Genomic DNA, 15,705 nt, shown 5'->3' on the forward strand with positions numbered 1-15,705 from the left:
CGCTTGGCTGGCATGGCTGGTGGGTTGGGGAGGTTGGGGAGCTCACGGGCTAGCTGCTGGTGCAAGCAATCGGAGGAAGGTGGCTTTGGTAGGGTGAATTTGGGAAGGAGGCAGAGCTCGACCATGGGGCTGCCATGGCGGTCGGCGGCACTCTGGCACAGGCGCGGGCCCGGTGGTGACGGGAGGTCGCGCGGGAGGTGAAAGAAGCGCAGGAAGAGGAGCGCGGGAGGAGAAAGAGGCACGCGCGGAGCGGATGGCGAGACGCGTGCGCTCGGCAAAGATAGCCAGCGGAGGTCCGGGGATGCCGAGCGCGATACGTTGGCGAGAATGAAAGCGAGTCCGTTGGATGGTCTTTTCACCAAGTTTTTTATTTTTTTATCTAACCAAGTCCATTTAGCTAATCTGTTGAAGTTAGCTAATTTGTTGAAGTTGCTCTGAGAGTGCAGTGGCATCTAGATAAGGCAAGCCATCGTGACCTCCTCGATTGTAGAGTATTTTCATTTTCAATGAAAACTCGCTTGCATAGTCAACGAGGACGTGGTCATCCAATAGTTTTGCAAGGAATGAGTTGGTCACCATTTTATACGCGAGGATTAGATGTGGTAGGATAAGGTGGTGATGGACGGGTCCATCTCATGACGTACACCAAACATTGTCACACGGCTCAGATTTTTTATGGCATCATTCCCCAACGATCCATCTGGCAAACCAAACACGTCATAAGAGGAGAGACGCGTAGGTTTTCAAATTATGAGAAGAGAGATATGTAGCGTAGCAAATTTATTGTATGCGATATACCATGTTTTTGCATTCCACGCGGATGCTGAGCATACCATATACTCCCTCCAGACCCTTTCATTAGGCGTAACAGCGTTTCTTAAAAAGTCTGGTACGTAGTGTAGGGCGCACTTCATGTACCTATGCATATGCATGTATTAATTCGCTTGATCCATATTCTAAGCGTTCTTTTGCATTGTTTCGGTGGTGATTAAAGACTCAGCTGCAACTTATTGGACCAGCAGCTCATTAAAAAGCTCAGTTTGCATGCACTAGTGCTTGGCGAAGGCAGCGTAATTTGAAAACAACTCCTCGTTTTGGGAAAAAAAACTGTTATTGTAAAATTAACGTATGCTTATATCATGTTAGAACACCTATTGCACAATGTAACATGCTAAAGCCGAGTAACGGTTAGGATAACCACACTAGTACAGCAGGTTAGTTGCAGTGAAATCTGGCCAAGATTTCAACCTATTCACGAAGAGCAACATATGCATCATACATATTTTTAGAGAAAATCGCCGCAACAACACATCAATCATCACATTAACGTGAAAACCCCTAAATTAGGGGGGAAACCACAGACCAAGTCATCCAAATCATCTTCCATTATATATCTGTAGGATTACAAGAAATTCCTCTCTAGATATCACCGAGGACTCACATACATCAAGATCATCATTTTGGACAATAACAACAAAATTTGGGGCTTTAGAAGAATCTCACAAAAGAGTTGCGGGACAACATATTGCTCTCTTTCAAGATCTTCTAATCACCATTTTCTTCCTCCCTCTCTTTTCTCTCCTTTGGAGGCTTTGTTCTGAAATTTCATCTCTCTATTTTTGAGAATTCTTCCTTTTCTTGTAAGGTGGCACACTAGGTGCTAAACTCACCAAAGGTTGATCCGCATCCTAGGCTATATTTTCTTTATATGTGGGACTGCTCGTAAGGAGTAATTGCTCTTATCAGCTATCCACACTATAAGGAAAATTTACCAATAGTAACATCTCATGTGGAAATAAAATAATAGTTGACAATTCATACTTGCTGGGATGGATTGAGAGAGAATCAGCTCATTGTGCACTCCAATCCACATTTTTCCACCATGGAGAGATGATGGTGTTCACAATAGATGGACTCATAGGGACTCTTGATGTTGAGGAGAAGGCGAGAGCAAAGGACATACGTGGGAAAGGAGTTGTTGGTGCTTCAAGTGCCAATCTTGTTCAGAAGAACAACTCCCACAAGAACAAGAAAAAGCCACCGCAGAACCAACCAAAGACTAAGAAGACAACCACTTTTAAGAAGAAGAAGAAGACGGGAGCTTGCTATGTGTGCGCTAGTACGGATCACTTTGCTGCAAAGTGTCCGAACCGCAAAGGCAACAACTCCGCCAACATGGTTATTAGCGAGCCTGGAGGAACATCGGGGTACGGTAATTTATTACCTACTGTTCTTTCAGTCTTTGGTTCACCCGATTGGTGGGTTGACACTGGTGCTAATATTCATGTTTGTGCTGATGCTTCTTTGTTTTCTTCTTACCAGACCGGCGGGACTTCCTCCTTGCTGATGGGGAACGGATCGCATGCGCGTGTTCTTGGTGTTGGTACGGTAAATCTGAAGTTTACTTCGGGGAAGACCGTGCAGCTGAAGAACGTGCAGCATGTCCCCACCATCAAGAAGAATCTAGTCAGCGGCTCTCTACTGTGTAGAGATGGTTTCAAATTAGTCTTTGAGTCCAACAAATGTATCTTGTCTAAGTTTGGTACTTTTGTTGGAAAAGGTTATGAAAGCGGAGGCTTGTTCCGTCTTTCTTTGTCAGATGTTTGTAATAAAGTTGCATACAATGTTATTAACGTTGATGAAACAAATGTTTGGCATTCGAGGCTTTGTCACGTTAATTTTGGTTGTATGATGCGCTTAGCTAATTTGAGCTTAATTCCAAAGTTTACTTTTGTCAAAAATTCTAAGTGCCATGTATGTGTTGAATCAAAACAAACTCGTAAGCCTCATAAGACCGCAGAGGCAAGGAGCTTGGCACCCTTAGAATTAATTCATTCCGATTTGTGCGAAATGAATGGAGTGTTGACAAAAGGTGGTAAAAAATATTTCATGACTTTGATTGATGATTGTACTAGATTTTGTTACATCTATTTGTTGAAGTCAAAAGATGAAGCTTTACACTACTTTAAAATCTATAAAGCTGAAGTAGAAAACCAACTTGAGAGAAAGATCAAAAGAGTTAGGTCAGATCGTGGTGGCGAGTATTTCTCAAATTTATTCACTTTATTCTGCGAGGAACATGGTATTATTCATGAGAGGACGCCTCCCTATTCACCTCAGTCAAATGGGGTTGCCGAAAGAAAGAACCGCACTCTAACGGATTTGGTTAACGCCATGTTAGATACAGCGGGACTTTCCAAGGAATGGTGGGGTGAGGCTATATTGACTGCATGTCATGTCCTAAACCGTGTTCCTACAAAGAATAAAGAGATAACTCCATTCGAGGAATGGGAGAAGAAAAGGCCAACACTATCATACTTACGTACATGGGGTTGTTTGGCAAAAGTGAGTGTGCCAATAACCAAGAAACGTAAGCTTGGACCTAAAACTGTGGATTGTATCTTTCTTGGTTATGCTATTCACAGCATTGGATATAGATTTTTAATAGTGAAATCTGGAGTACCTGACATGCATGTTGGTACTATAATAGAGTCCAGAGATGCTACATTTTTTGAAAACATTTTTCCCATGAGAGATGAAACAAGTTCATCTAGGCAAGAGTTCATCGAGGATGATGGCTCTGCTGAGCCGATAGAACACAATGAACATACACTTGTAGAAAATCCTGAGGAGGATAACAATGATGCTCCGAGAAAGAGCAAGAGACAAAGGACTGTAAAGTCTTTTGGTGATGATTTCATTGTATACCTCATAGATGATACACCCAGAACCATTGAAGAGGCATATTCATCTCCTGATGCTGACTATTGGAAGGAAGCAGTAAGGAGTGAGATGGATTCTATTATGTCTAATGGAACCTGGGAGGTCGTTGAACGTCCCTATGGATGTAAACCGGTTGGATGCAAGTGGGTGTTTAAGAAAAAGCTTAGGCCAGATGGTACTATTGAAAAGTACAAGGCTAGGCTTGTGGCCAAGGGTTATACCCAAAAAGAAGGAGAAGATTTCTTTGACACTTATTCACCAGTTGCCCGATTGACCACAATTCGAGTGTTACTTTCCCTGGCAGCCTCTTATGGTCTTCTCGTTCATCAGATGGACGTTAAGACGGCTTTCCTCAATGGAGAGTTAGAAGAGGAGATCTATATGGATCAGCCGGATGGGTTTGTATCAAAGGGTCAAGAAGGAATGGTTTGTAAGTTGTTAAAATCTTTATATGGTCTCAAGCAAGCGCCTAAGCAGTGGCATGAAAAGTTTGATAGAACTTTGACCTCTGCCGGCTTTGTTGTGAACGAAGCTGACAGATGTGTGTACTATCGCTATGGTGGGGCTGAAGGAGTGATTTTGTGCTTGTATGTGGATGACATACTGATCTTTGGCACTAGCCTTAATGTGATTAAGGAAGTCAAAGAGTTTTTATCTCAAAATTTTAAGATGAAGGATCTGGGAGAAGCTGATGTTATCCTTAATATAAAACTGGTAAAAGAGATCAATGGTGGGGTGATTCTTACACAGTCTCACTATGTGGAGAAGGTGTTAAGTCGCTTTGGTTATAGCGACTATAAACCTGTCTCAACACCATATGATGCCAGTTTAATTCTTAGAAAGAACAAAAGGATAGTGCGAGATCAGCTGAGATATTCTCAGATCATTGGTTCATTAATGTATTTAGCGAGCGCTACAAGACCTGACATCTCGTTTGCTGTAAGCAAACTGAGCCGGTTTGTTTCAAACCCGGGAGATGATCATTGGAAGGCTCTTGAAAGAGTAATGCGCTATCTGAAGGGGACAATGAACTATGGAATTCACTACACCGGGTACCCAAGGGTACTAGAAGGGTATAGTGATTCAAATTGGATTTCTGATGCTGATGAGATAAAGGCCACAAGTGGATATGTGTTTACACTTGGTGGTGGAGCTGTTTCCTGGAAGTCTTGCAAGCAGACCATCTTAACGAGGTCAACTATGGAAGCAGAACTCACAGCATTAGATACCGCCACTGTTGAGGCTGAGTGGCTTCGTGAGCTCCTTATGGACTTGCCGATAGTTGAAAAACCGTTACCGGCAATCCTAATGAACTGTGACAATCAAACGGTAATTGTCAAGGTGAACAGTTCAAAGGATAACATGAAGTCATCTAGACATGTGAAAAGGCGGTTGAAATCTGTCAGAAAATTGAGAAACTCCGGAGTTATAGCACTGGACTATGTTCAGACGGCTAAAAATCTGGCAGATCAGTTTACAAAGGGTCTTTCACGAAATGTGATAGATAATGCATCTATGGAATTGGGCTTGAGACCCACGTGAGTCGTTCTTTGGTGGAAACCTGTCCTATGTGATCGGAGATCCCGTGAATTAGGATGGTGAAACAAACTAAAGTCTGACTGTGAGAAGAGAACCTTTGTGAAAAGGGCTCATTCCGTGTATAAGGTGCATTTCTCTTCTAATCTGTATGGCAGGTTGGTCTATACCTTAATGTGTTCTAGGTGGTTTCTTTAAAACAAATGAGTTGTTTTCTTGAAACAAAGATGTTGTCCTACAGAACATCTGAAAGGAACACACCTATATGAGTTTGACTACTAGTCATGGTCTATGAGAACTGGGTATTCTCTAAAAACTCAAGAAGGGCCTGGAGTATGACTTATAAGCTCCAAACCGCGGGGATGCTCTTGCAGCCTAGTACCAGTGTAGGGCTCTGGTCAAACTTGTTTGCACAAAACTGGCAATTCAAGGCATAGTCCATTGCACAGTTGTGAATAAGTGTAGCCTTTGTCCTAGATGGAAGTTCAACTTAACAGTCTCTGTCGAATACTGGTATATCAATGAGGGAATGAGGGCATTTCTAGTGCGGCTTGAATTTCTTGGTGGGGATTGTTGGAATAATGGGCTTGGCCCATTCATTCTATTGCAATTAAAAGAATTTAAAGCCTACTATTAATGCTAGGGAATCAATGCTTAATTCCGTACCGGGAATTGAGGAGGATCTCAACCGACTTAAAAGGTGGACTTCGTGTACACCGCTTGAGAAGCCGGTAAGAGGAGGACGGTGAACCACACGCGCGCGCGCGCTCGCTCGCCTCGCCGAGCCGGGCCGTGGCCGTGGCCGAGGCCGAGGCGCGGCGCGGCGCGGCGCGGCCGGCCGGGCGGGCGGTGCGGTGCGCGTGCGCGTGCGCGTGCGCGGCCGGACGTGACGTGACGTGACGTGCGACGTGATGTGCTGAGATGAGAACGTTTTTGCAGTAAAGAGCATTAAAACAGAGGGTTAATGTCGATACTAATAACCAGACATTGAAGGCTCTTTACGACGTCCAGGTTCGTTGAACCTGAGGCACATTAACTGCCATTCGTGACGTCCAGGTTCGTTGAACCTGAGGCACATTAACTGCCATTCGTGACATCCAGGTTCGTTGAATCTGAGGCACATTAAGGCACATTAACTGCCGCTCATCAAAGCCATTCATGACGTCCAGGTTCGTTGAACCTGAGTCATCTCGTGCCTATATAAGCCAGCACCCTCTCCTCTCATCCTCACTCATCTCAAGCATTCTCAAGGTACTCCTCTTCAGGAGACCTCTCCCTTCTCCCTCAGCTGCTTTCTGCCTTCCCCACCGCTAGCACTGCGCGCACAGGTCTAGCGAGAGCAGGGCCTCCGGAACCTCTGCTCGCTGAAGGTCCTGCACGGGACGCGGGCAATTAGGTTTTTGGGGAGCGTCTTGACGCGACTGCTCGCTCCCTGAACGACTCCTTCGTCTACGCTCGTGCGAACGACTACTTCGTCTACTTCCCGGCGTAACCGTTCGTGGGACTGCACTGCGAACATCTTCCTGCAACGACATAGTTCGGCTACTTCAAGCAAGGCCAGTCGAATAGTGTGTCTATTCCAGCTGGTAACGGCGCAACCGGTGCCTCCGGCACTGGTCCCGCCTTGGGGTACTTTCTAAACCTACTCTGGTTTAATTCTTTGTTCATGCTTATTAGTGAGAATAACATGAACACGTGCACATATATTGTACACACCTTATCACTCATTTATATCATGAAATTGATATTAATATTTGGAATTAAAATATACCGAAAATTGCCTAGATTTCTAACAAGGAGTGCTTCAGCAGCGCCCTTGTCTTGTGGGTGGGCCTCTGCGCCTTCTTCCAGCTTCTCCTAATCTTCTCCCTTCTGAAGCTCTACCCAATAAGAAGGAAGGAGCAGGCTGAGCAAACGATCTTTGTAGGAGATCTATCTTTTTTTTGAAGCACACAATATTTCTGGCCAGCCAAATGCTCCAGCATATGGTTGCAAGCCTAGGCATATAGAACTTCCCCCATTGGATATACACATCCTCACCCAGAGCCAGAATTGTTCCATAAAAACTGGTCTGCAGTGAGCCTGTGGAACCATGGCAACCAAGCTCAAGACGTATTTCATCGTTGTGCATTCAAACAACAAATGAGAGAGTGTTTCTTTATCACAGCAAAAGGCACACCTATCATCTCCTACCCAATTCCTTCTTATCAAATTATCTTCAGTCAAGATTGCATTATGATGAATCAACTAAATAAAGATTTTAATCTTCAGCGGTATTTTTGCTTTCCAAATGAACTTTAGAGGGTTTTCCATCTCCTGACTACACAAGGTCTTATATATAGACTTCACCGAAAAGAGACCTGAATGCTCTTTTATCCATTTTCAAAGTATCTTTTCCCCTTACAGTGAAAGGTGAAGCCACATTCCGCAATCTTCTCAACTGGTTTTGTAGTGGTTCATCTAAACCATCTCCACTCCAGTCCACATGTACTAGAAAGAAATTGTTTCATCAAAATGAGCTCTCATGAAATAACAAGAACTCAGCAACAAAAGCAAGGGCGCATATTAGCCTTTTACAAAAATAAAGGACGACAAGAATTAGAAAACGTGCGCAAAAAAGAACTAGAAATTATAGGCTCATATCAAATATGTTTCCCTTCACTTCCATAGGGGTGGAGTTTTTCCAAGGTTGTCAAAAGTGGACCCCAAGTCTTATATAAGATTGCAATTATAAGCTATATATAAATAGAAATCCATTAAAATTCTTTTAACTATAATTGTAGAACCAAGGCATAAAACTCCTAATCCAGGTAGTAAAGCAAAACCATTTACAAAATCGATATTTTGACAAGGGAGTGACTATAGATCATCTAGCTAATTTTTATGTCTTTCAGTCAATTTTTTCAATGGGTTCTCAAAGGGTTGTCAGACATATGAAGTCTAGAATGAAAACAGGGGCGGCACGAAAAAGATTTCAGATATTTTTTACAAAGACTGCAACAATAGAAATTTTTCTGATAACAACCGTTGCCACGCCAATGCCACATCATTTAAAATCTCTTTTTTTGCTCCAGCATTTTAAAATATCAGGGTGAAAACAAAGATCGACTTTAATTCCAATTTTCCTTATTAACCTCTCAAGCCCCTTCCTCTCAGGCTCTCAGCCCGTTGCCCGTATCACCTGTGTGGGCTCTTCTCGTCCAACCAGGCCAGGCCGTTTGAAAACTCGCCTGCTCAAGGGAAGAAGGCCGCGCTCGCACAACACAGGCCCGGCTAAAGAAACCCCATTCAGGACACAGCGCCGGCCGCGTGCGCTTCTCCTCCTCCACTCGCGCCGCCGCCGATCCTAAACCCCTCGCGCCGCCGCCGCTGATCCAATCCTCGGCCGCCGCCACCCCTTCGGCTCCTCCTCCTCCCATGTCCCGCCGCCCCGCTCGCTCCCTTCTTTCCCTGCTCCGCCGCCGCGGCCTCCACGACTCCACAACCCACCGGTCCTTCGCCTCCGTCTCCGTCCCACCCGACGGGATCCCCTCCACCTCCTCCCCGTGGCCGCCGTACTCTCCACCTCCTACTCCGCCGCCGCCCGATCCCGCCGGGACGCGGTGGTCCGCGTCTTGGTCCCCCGCTTCACCGCCGCTCCCGCCCTGCACGGCCGCTCAGCTCCGCGCTGCCGTCTCCTCGATCGCCGCTTCCCTCCTCGCACTCCCGGAGCCCGATCCAAACCCGGCGCCCGACCTCCAAGCCCACTCCTTCCCGACCCTCCTCGCCGTCTCGCCGCTCGCCTCGCTTGAGCTTCTCTCGCTGCTCCGGCCCAGGCCGCGGCTCGGCCTCGCCGTGTTCTCATTTCGCCGCGAGCTCTCCCCGGCCCCCACACTCGACGAGTTCGCCCTCGCTATCTCGCTCGCGAGCCGCGCCAGGGACCCCGCCGCGGCTGCTGCGCTCTTTGCCGACGCCGCCACCGCCCACTCCCCCGATCAGGCGCTCTACAACGCCCTCATGGCGGCGTACATGCACGGCGGCCTCCTGGACAGCTGCCTCGAGGCCTTCCATGCGCTGGAACGCGACCCGCGGTGCGGGCCTAATGTGGACTCGTACAACATCCTCATCTCCCTCTTCGGTCGCTCCCTCCTCGTTGACCACATGGAGGCCACGCTCAGGTCGCTGGATGCTTCTGGGCATCCCCGCACGATTGGTACGTATAATGCAATCATCGCCGGATACCTCACTGCGTGGATGTGGGACAAAATGGAAGCAGTGTTCCAGGAAATGTTGTCGGGTCATATTATTCCAGATACTACTACACATCTGTTGATGCTGAGAGGATATGCGCATGCTGGGATGATATACAAAATGGAGCAAGCTTATGAGCGTGCTTACAAGCATGCTGGAAAGGTTGACAATGTGCATATACGCGCAATGCTTGGCGCATACTGCAAGTTTGACCATGTAGATAGGATTCAGAAGATTGAGGAGTTGTTGCAGAGGTTAGGTCCTGATGACTACAGGCCATGGCTATATGTGTTGTTAATTAGGGTGTATGCTAAGGAGGGATTGGTTGAAGGGATGGAGCTGCGGATCGCTGAAGCACTGGAACGCAATGTCATTGTCACCACAGTACAGGTGATGCGGTCCATCATATCAAGCTATTTTCAGTGCGATGCGGTCGACAAACTCGCACGTTTTGTCCGGCAGGCTGAGGAGGCTGGGTGGAAGCTGTGTCGGAGTTTGTACCACTGCAAAATGGTGATGTATGGGAAGCACCAGCGGCTGGAAGAGATGCATGGGGTTTTGGATGAGATGGAATGTTTTAAATTTGACAGGACAAAGAAGACATTTTGGATCATGCACAAGGCATATGTTAGTTGTGGGCGAACGACTGAGGCAAATACTATACTCGGCATGATGTGGAAGCATGGATTTGGACTTCCTCACAGTGTATCTTTTCAATAACATGTGAGTTGATACTCCATTCGTAATCCCTTAACGGATTCACCAATTATATGTACCTTCTCTTTTATATAATGTCTTTTTGGCTGCAATCGTAGTTTTTGACGTGATTCGACAATAGCGTACCTAAATTTTCAACTTGTAACTTCTTTATTTGCTGTGTAGAAGGAAAAATAAGGATCCATTTAAAAGTACCACATAAATATCAATTCAACATTGTGATCAATTTCTAGAGTACGACTGTACTAAATGTTATCATAAACCTTTTTTTTTCTTTTGTAATGGTGCCGGAGCATCTGAGGTTCTCAAGCAATCTTTGGTTTGCAAGACTGTATCTGACGTCTTGAGAATTTCATGATTAAAATTATGGTTAGGCCCTAAATGTTGTGATCGTCCGTGCAAGTGATACCTGCTGTAGATCTTACCATTAGATACAGATAATCTAGGCAATATTAGTATTATCAACATGAATCTCATCAAAATTGTTATCAAGGTAAATGTATATTAGAGCACCGCCTAGATGTACAAATACAAGAAAAATCTGCAACACCAAATGTTTTGGGCAGCCTATCTGATCCATATAGAGTACTATTGTTCTTGTGATTGATTGTGGTAATATAGCATGTGGCTTTAAGTTGGTCTGCATTAGTTGCAGTGCTTATAAGTTATTTAGTCACACATTAGTCATTTAAGTTACATCATAGGTGGTTGAATTGGCACTCTAGATCAAATCTGTTAGGAGCCACTGACAAATAAGCTGGCATTACTGTCCTTCGATTAAGAAAGAGTGAGTTAATCTTTTCTTGACTTAAAAGTAATAATCACCCATATCTGTGGTCTCATCTTTCTCCTCTCATCCCTCCCCTTCAGCCATTGCCATCTGCGCTCCTTTGTCTGGCTCTTACCCCATAATCATCTTAAGATTACTACAATTTGGTATTAGAGTGAATAACATGGCTTAAGCTACATGGTTACCTAAGGCCAAGCTGAAAGCTGCAACGAGATGGTAGGTGTCTACGTCAAAATGAATGGCAACTGTTAAGACTTCCTGCAACTGTTGTTAGGGGTACACATGTCAAATGCCACAAGCATGCGTTATTGACTCTACCGAGGATTTTGACGAAGACTGACACCACAGCTTGAGGATTAGGTGTTGTGCAAGCGAGGGGAGTTGTCATTTGCACTTTTGCAGTCCATTAGAGCTTATTAATGTGCTGTCCTTTTGCAGTTTACCTCTATATGAATAGTACCTTTGGTTTTAGCTTGTGAATTTAAATCCGTTTGGACGGCTTGCATTGCATGGGAGATAAGTACTTTGAGTTAGATTGCATCTTATATTTAGGCAGGAAATTGAGATTTGTGGTGATGCGGATGAATTCCTAGTTTTCTTCCTTCACTCTTACACACAGTTTTGACTGGACAACAGGACCTCTTAATTAGCAGGGGACCAGGTGCAGTTGACCAGCTTGCACAACCCCATGTACGGACCTGTTGGTTATCCTTGAGCAGTTGAGCCCTACCTTCTACTATTAAGCAGGATAGCACAGTATTTTCAAATCATCTGATTAATCACATTTAGTCAATGATTAATTGACAAATCGGTCATTGGACATTGATCAGGCGTGTCGACTCAAGATGTTTTTCCTAGTCAACTGGTTGGCCGATTAATCGTTGGCTAGTCATGATTAGTCAGTCAAGTCTGGGCGACCAACTGCAGCCAGTAACTTGGGCTTGGTAATTTCAGCTCAACAGTATTTGAGCTCAGTAGGAATTAGCCTATGGAGCCTAGCAAGCCCAGTTGGTTGAAAGCTTTGATGTATCCCCGTACCACCTATGTTCAAGAAATCAGCCGAAGTTGGGCTCAAAAGTCAAAACAAGTGACCACCTCCTGGTCTACTTTTCTTCTCTCTAGTCTCTATTCCATGCTTGCTTAAATGCCAGTGTCCTCAAGATATGGTATTAGATTTACAGTAAGCTAACTGACTAGCAGCAGTAGGCAGGCTTGTCCGACTTGGTCGACTAGCCAACCGAATAACCATGCCTAATTGTTTGCTAGTTTGCTAGTCAGTGCCCGAGCGACTTTGACTCGACTTCTATGACTTGAAAACGTAGGGCTAGCATAGGTATACGATGCGACCTATAGATTTTGGCACGTGCATGTAGAAAGGAGATTTTGATAGGTAGCGTGTAGAGCCACAACATGTCTAGAACTGTCTGGACTCTGGAATGTAACAACATTTTGCCAAACCATGCCACATTGTGAAATGTTGAAAGGAACATACCCTTGAGAGTCCAATGCTCTTCCAGGAAACTTCGAACTAGCAACAAATGTCCATTAGAAGTATTAACCCTGCATTGTGTATGCAAATTTGTTTCATAGGCTTTACGAGAAAATTTCACTACTTAGTGACCACATCTGCAATGAAAAGAATCTACGCCTGTTGAATTTGCTTGAGAGATTTATCTGCAACAATTTTCAACCCCTGGATCATAAAATGCTACTCCCTCTGTTCCAAATTGTAAGTCGTTTTGGCTTTTCTAGGTTCATAGCTTTTCCTATGCACCTAGATATACACTATGTCCAAATACATAGTAAAAACTATGTATCTAGAAATGCCAAAACGACATGCAATTTGAAACGGTGGCAGTATTTGCTTTCAGAGATTGCCTCTTCTTATGTTAGCTAATGTGTCTACAAGATAGACTTCTGGTACAGCCTTGATTCATTAGCAAAGACATAAAATGGAAACTCAAATTCTCTCCCGAGAATGTTTATTTAATTTTTGTGCTGTTCCATTCTGCATTTATATATCACATTAGTTTTATGAGCTAAATTTAGTCAGCGTTAGGAGAATCAAATTTGAAAGTATTATGCAAAACTACTGTTCGGAACACACCAGTACAGTACATCATCTAAAATTCCTTTGACCCCTTTCATTAAAACAGGTTTGAATAGGAAAAATGAAAGATGGGGTAGGGGGATGTTAGTTTGTCACTATCTACTGAAATGTCTTGTAATCATGCATGCTACCAGATTGTGTTTTACGGTTATTTTCTTGCTGGTGTAGTTTAGGGTCTACTCGAATTGCTGGAGGATCATGCATGCCAGACTTTTTCTTTGGATGGGTCCTGCATGGTTATGGCTAGATTCCCTTAGGCAGCCTCCTTATCTTTTCCTTTTTTGGAAAGTTATTCTTATCAATGCTGATGTGATTGAATGAAATTTGCTGCTTGAATGAAATTGTGATTGCTAAATTTTGTTAATTATTTCCTTCTTAGTCATAATGGAAAAATCATATGATATTAATCATTGCTATTAAACCAAATCTTGTCTATTATGATAAGACCTTTTGTTAAGTTGTTAACTGGCTAACTCAGTGATGATCATACATTGCAGGATCTATCTGCTCCACCTATTGGGGAAATTTTTGCTTTCTGACGGGTATTTAATTGCTACATTAGGCTGTTAATGTCATATGCGGTTTTGATGCCTTTGCTGCTCGAAGAGCAAAATGACTCCATGAAACTCAGCTCCAGTGTACCTAAAACAATAGAGGTGAGCAGCTGTATCTATGGAATTTAGGACCTGAACAGACTGCTGAAGTTGATCTAGACAGGTTCACTTTGCAGCGACATTTGAAGCTGCTACCTTATTTGGCCCAGCAACATTTGAAGCTGCCACCTTATTAGGCCCATTCTTGCGCTGTTCGTGCAACAGATCAGCCCATGGGGCGCAGAACTACCATTTATGGTGTTTATCAAGAGGATAAAATCATGCTTACAGAGAGATGATGCAGCTAAGATGAGATCTGCAGTGCATCCCTGCTTCTCTGTTCGAAGTCCATCCTTGATGACAGGCAGTCTGAGGACTCGGAGGTGCCTTCTTGCTTGGTGTTCCAGTTCCAGCTTTATCAAAGTGGGGTACGGCATGGAAATGTGGCTGAATGTTTATTCTGTTGTACTCGTACAAGCTTTGACAAAGCAGTGCTTGGCAGTAAGTCTTTGAAGCTTCACTGTTCTCAAGCAATCAGCACTCTGCTTTGGAACTCTACGATACAATGGTGCCAGACTGCCAGGCAACTCTACATTGGAGCTAAGATCAATGGCCTGCAAAGCACTAGTAAACAAGGACGAACTTTGATAGTTTCACAGCAGCTCAGAATGGTGATACGAGCGAAAGGTACATGCGCTTGCCCATCATGCCGAAGCGAAAGGAACCAAACATGTAGAAGATAATATCACTATAGATCTGCATATATTTCCATTAGGATCATTAGGGTGGTGCCACCAAGCCACTTCCAGGTTCTCTCATTTTCAGGCAGCGGCATGACCTATATGATGTTCTGCCCTTTCTCCCACCAATTGACATTTGCACCAGTTTTTAACGTGCGTGCAATGATTCTTTCAAGCCAATCATACAAGTTGTACTCAGCTGACATGTAGTTGTCAAGCGTGTCTCATAGTTTTTGTCTTTGTTCCATGTATCGTGGCGTCTCCTTTTGCAGGCGCAAATAATTGTAGGCCTCTGTCTTATTGCTTTCAGATTGAAATCCAGGTGTTCCAATTTGTTTGGTCTTAGCACTCCGTGTTCTGTCGTCTTGCATGGCCTGGAATGCATCAGTAGGACGTGTCATGCTCTTGCTTTCGGCACTTCAACTTTCGTGTAAAAAGAAGCTACACGGTCCATTTGTGACCGAACTTGTCTGGAAATGCCCATCGGTGGATAAAGCGAGAATATAGTTTTCGACTTGCAAGATCGGAAGCTGATTGATATCAGGTGTGTATTAATTACACTGTTCTGCGATGGATCAGATCTGGTTTAATATAGGTTACTGACCAATGATTACAGATCTCGCCGGTGGAACGATCTGGTCAGCGTGGATAATTGAAAACGCGTGTCTGCATTTTTTTTTTCTTTTGTGTGTGTTGAACACCGTCAGCTGGTGCTGCCACTTGGCCATGGTCAAGAGTTTGAGTTCAGGAGCTGTGCTCTGGGCTTTCAAACCTGTCGTCCGCTTCCATCCATGTTGGCTGGCCATGTCGAATCTTTTCTCCATTCGGTATGTCCTATAGCACTGTAATCTATTGTAGGCTCCCTTCCAAAAGAACCCAGTTATTAGGGAAAAAAGGGAGGGGGGGTAGAAGGGTGTAGAACGCCATTCATGTGATCCAGGAAAGGCAAGGGAGCTGTCTTCCTTCAGGAGTACAAGACAGCCAGACAGGCTGGGCAGCTGGGGGCTGCTGCAATCATCCTAGCCAGTATAATAACCCGACGCTCTACCGGCAGCATAACCCCCTGGATCTGAACGGATAGGAGAGCAGACGTGGCAGCCTCGCTGCAAAAACATTGTTAATTGGGGAAACCATTAGGTTCCTAACTACGGGTGGTGTGGTGTCCTGCAATGAAACCTGCACTAGAGCGGCTCGAGCAAAAAAGTCAGCGGGGTTTCATAGCCTTCCACGGTGTTCAGGTCAAGGCCGCACACCTCCATCCACCTG

At 44.6% G+C, this 15,705-nt stretch overlaps 1 protein-coding gene across 1 annotated transcript; it reads left to right on the forward strand.

Annotated features, from left to right (window-relative positions):
* Positions 1–8,421: 8,421 nt before the first annotated feature.
* LOC112887053 (pentatricopeptide repeat-containing protein At2g30780-like) lies at positions 8,422–10,152 on the forward strand. Its single transcript, XM_025953135.1, is given in 2 exon segments — positions 8,422–9,957; positions 9,959–10,152. Coding segments are annotated over 2 exon segments (1,329 nt in total). The 5' UTR covers positions 8,422–8,676; the 3' UTR covers positions 10,007–10,152.
* The last annotated feature ends 5,553 nt before the right edge of the window (positions 10,153–15,705 follow it).

The sequence above is a fragment of the Panicum hallii genome, chromosome 3 (genome assembly GCF_002211085.1).
Source record: "Panicum hallii strain FIL2 chromosome 3, PHallii_v3.1, whole genome shotgun sequence".
In the NCBI taxonomy this organism is placed as follows: domain Eukaryota; kingdom Viridiplantae; phylum Streptophyta; class Magnoliopsida; order Poales; family Poaceae; genus Panicum; species Panicum hallii.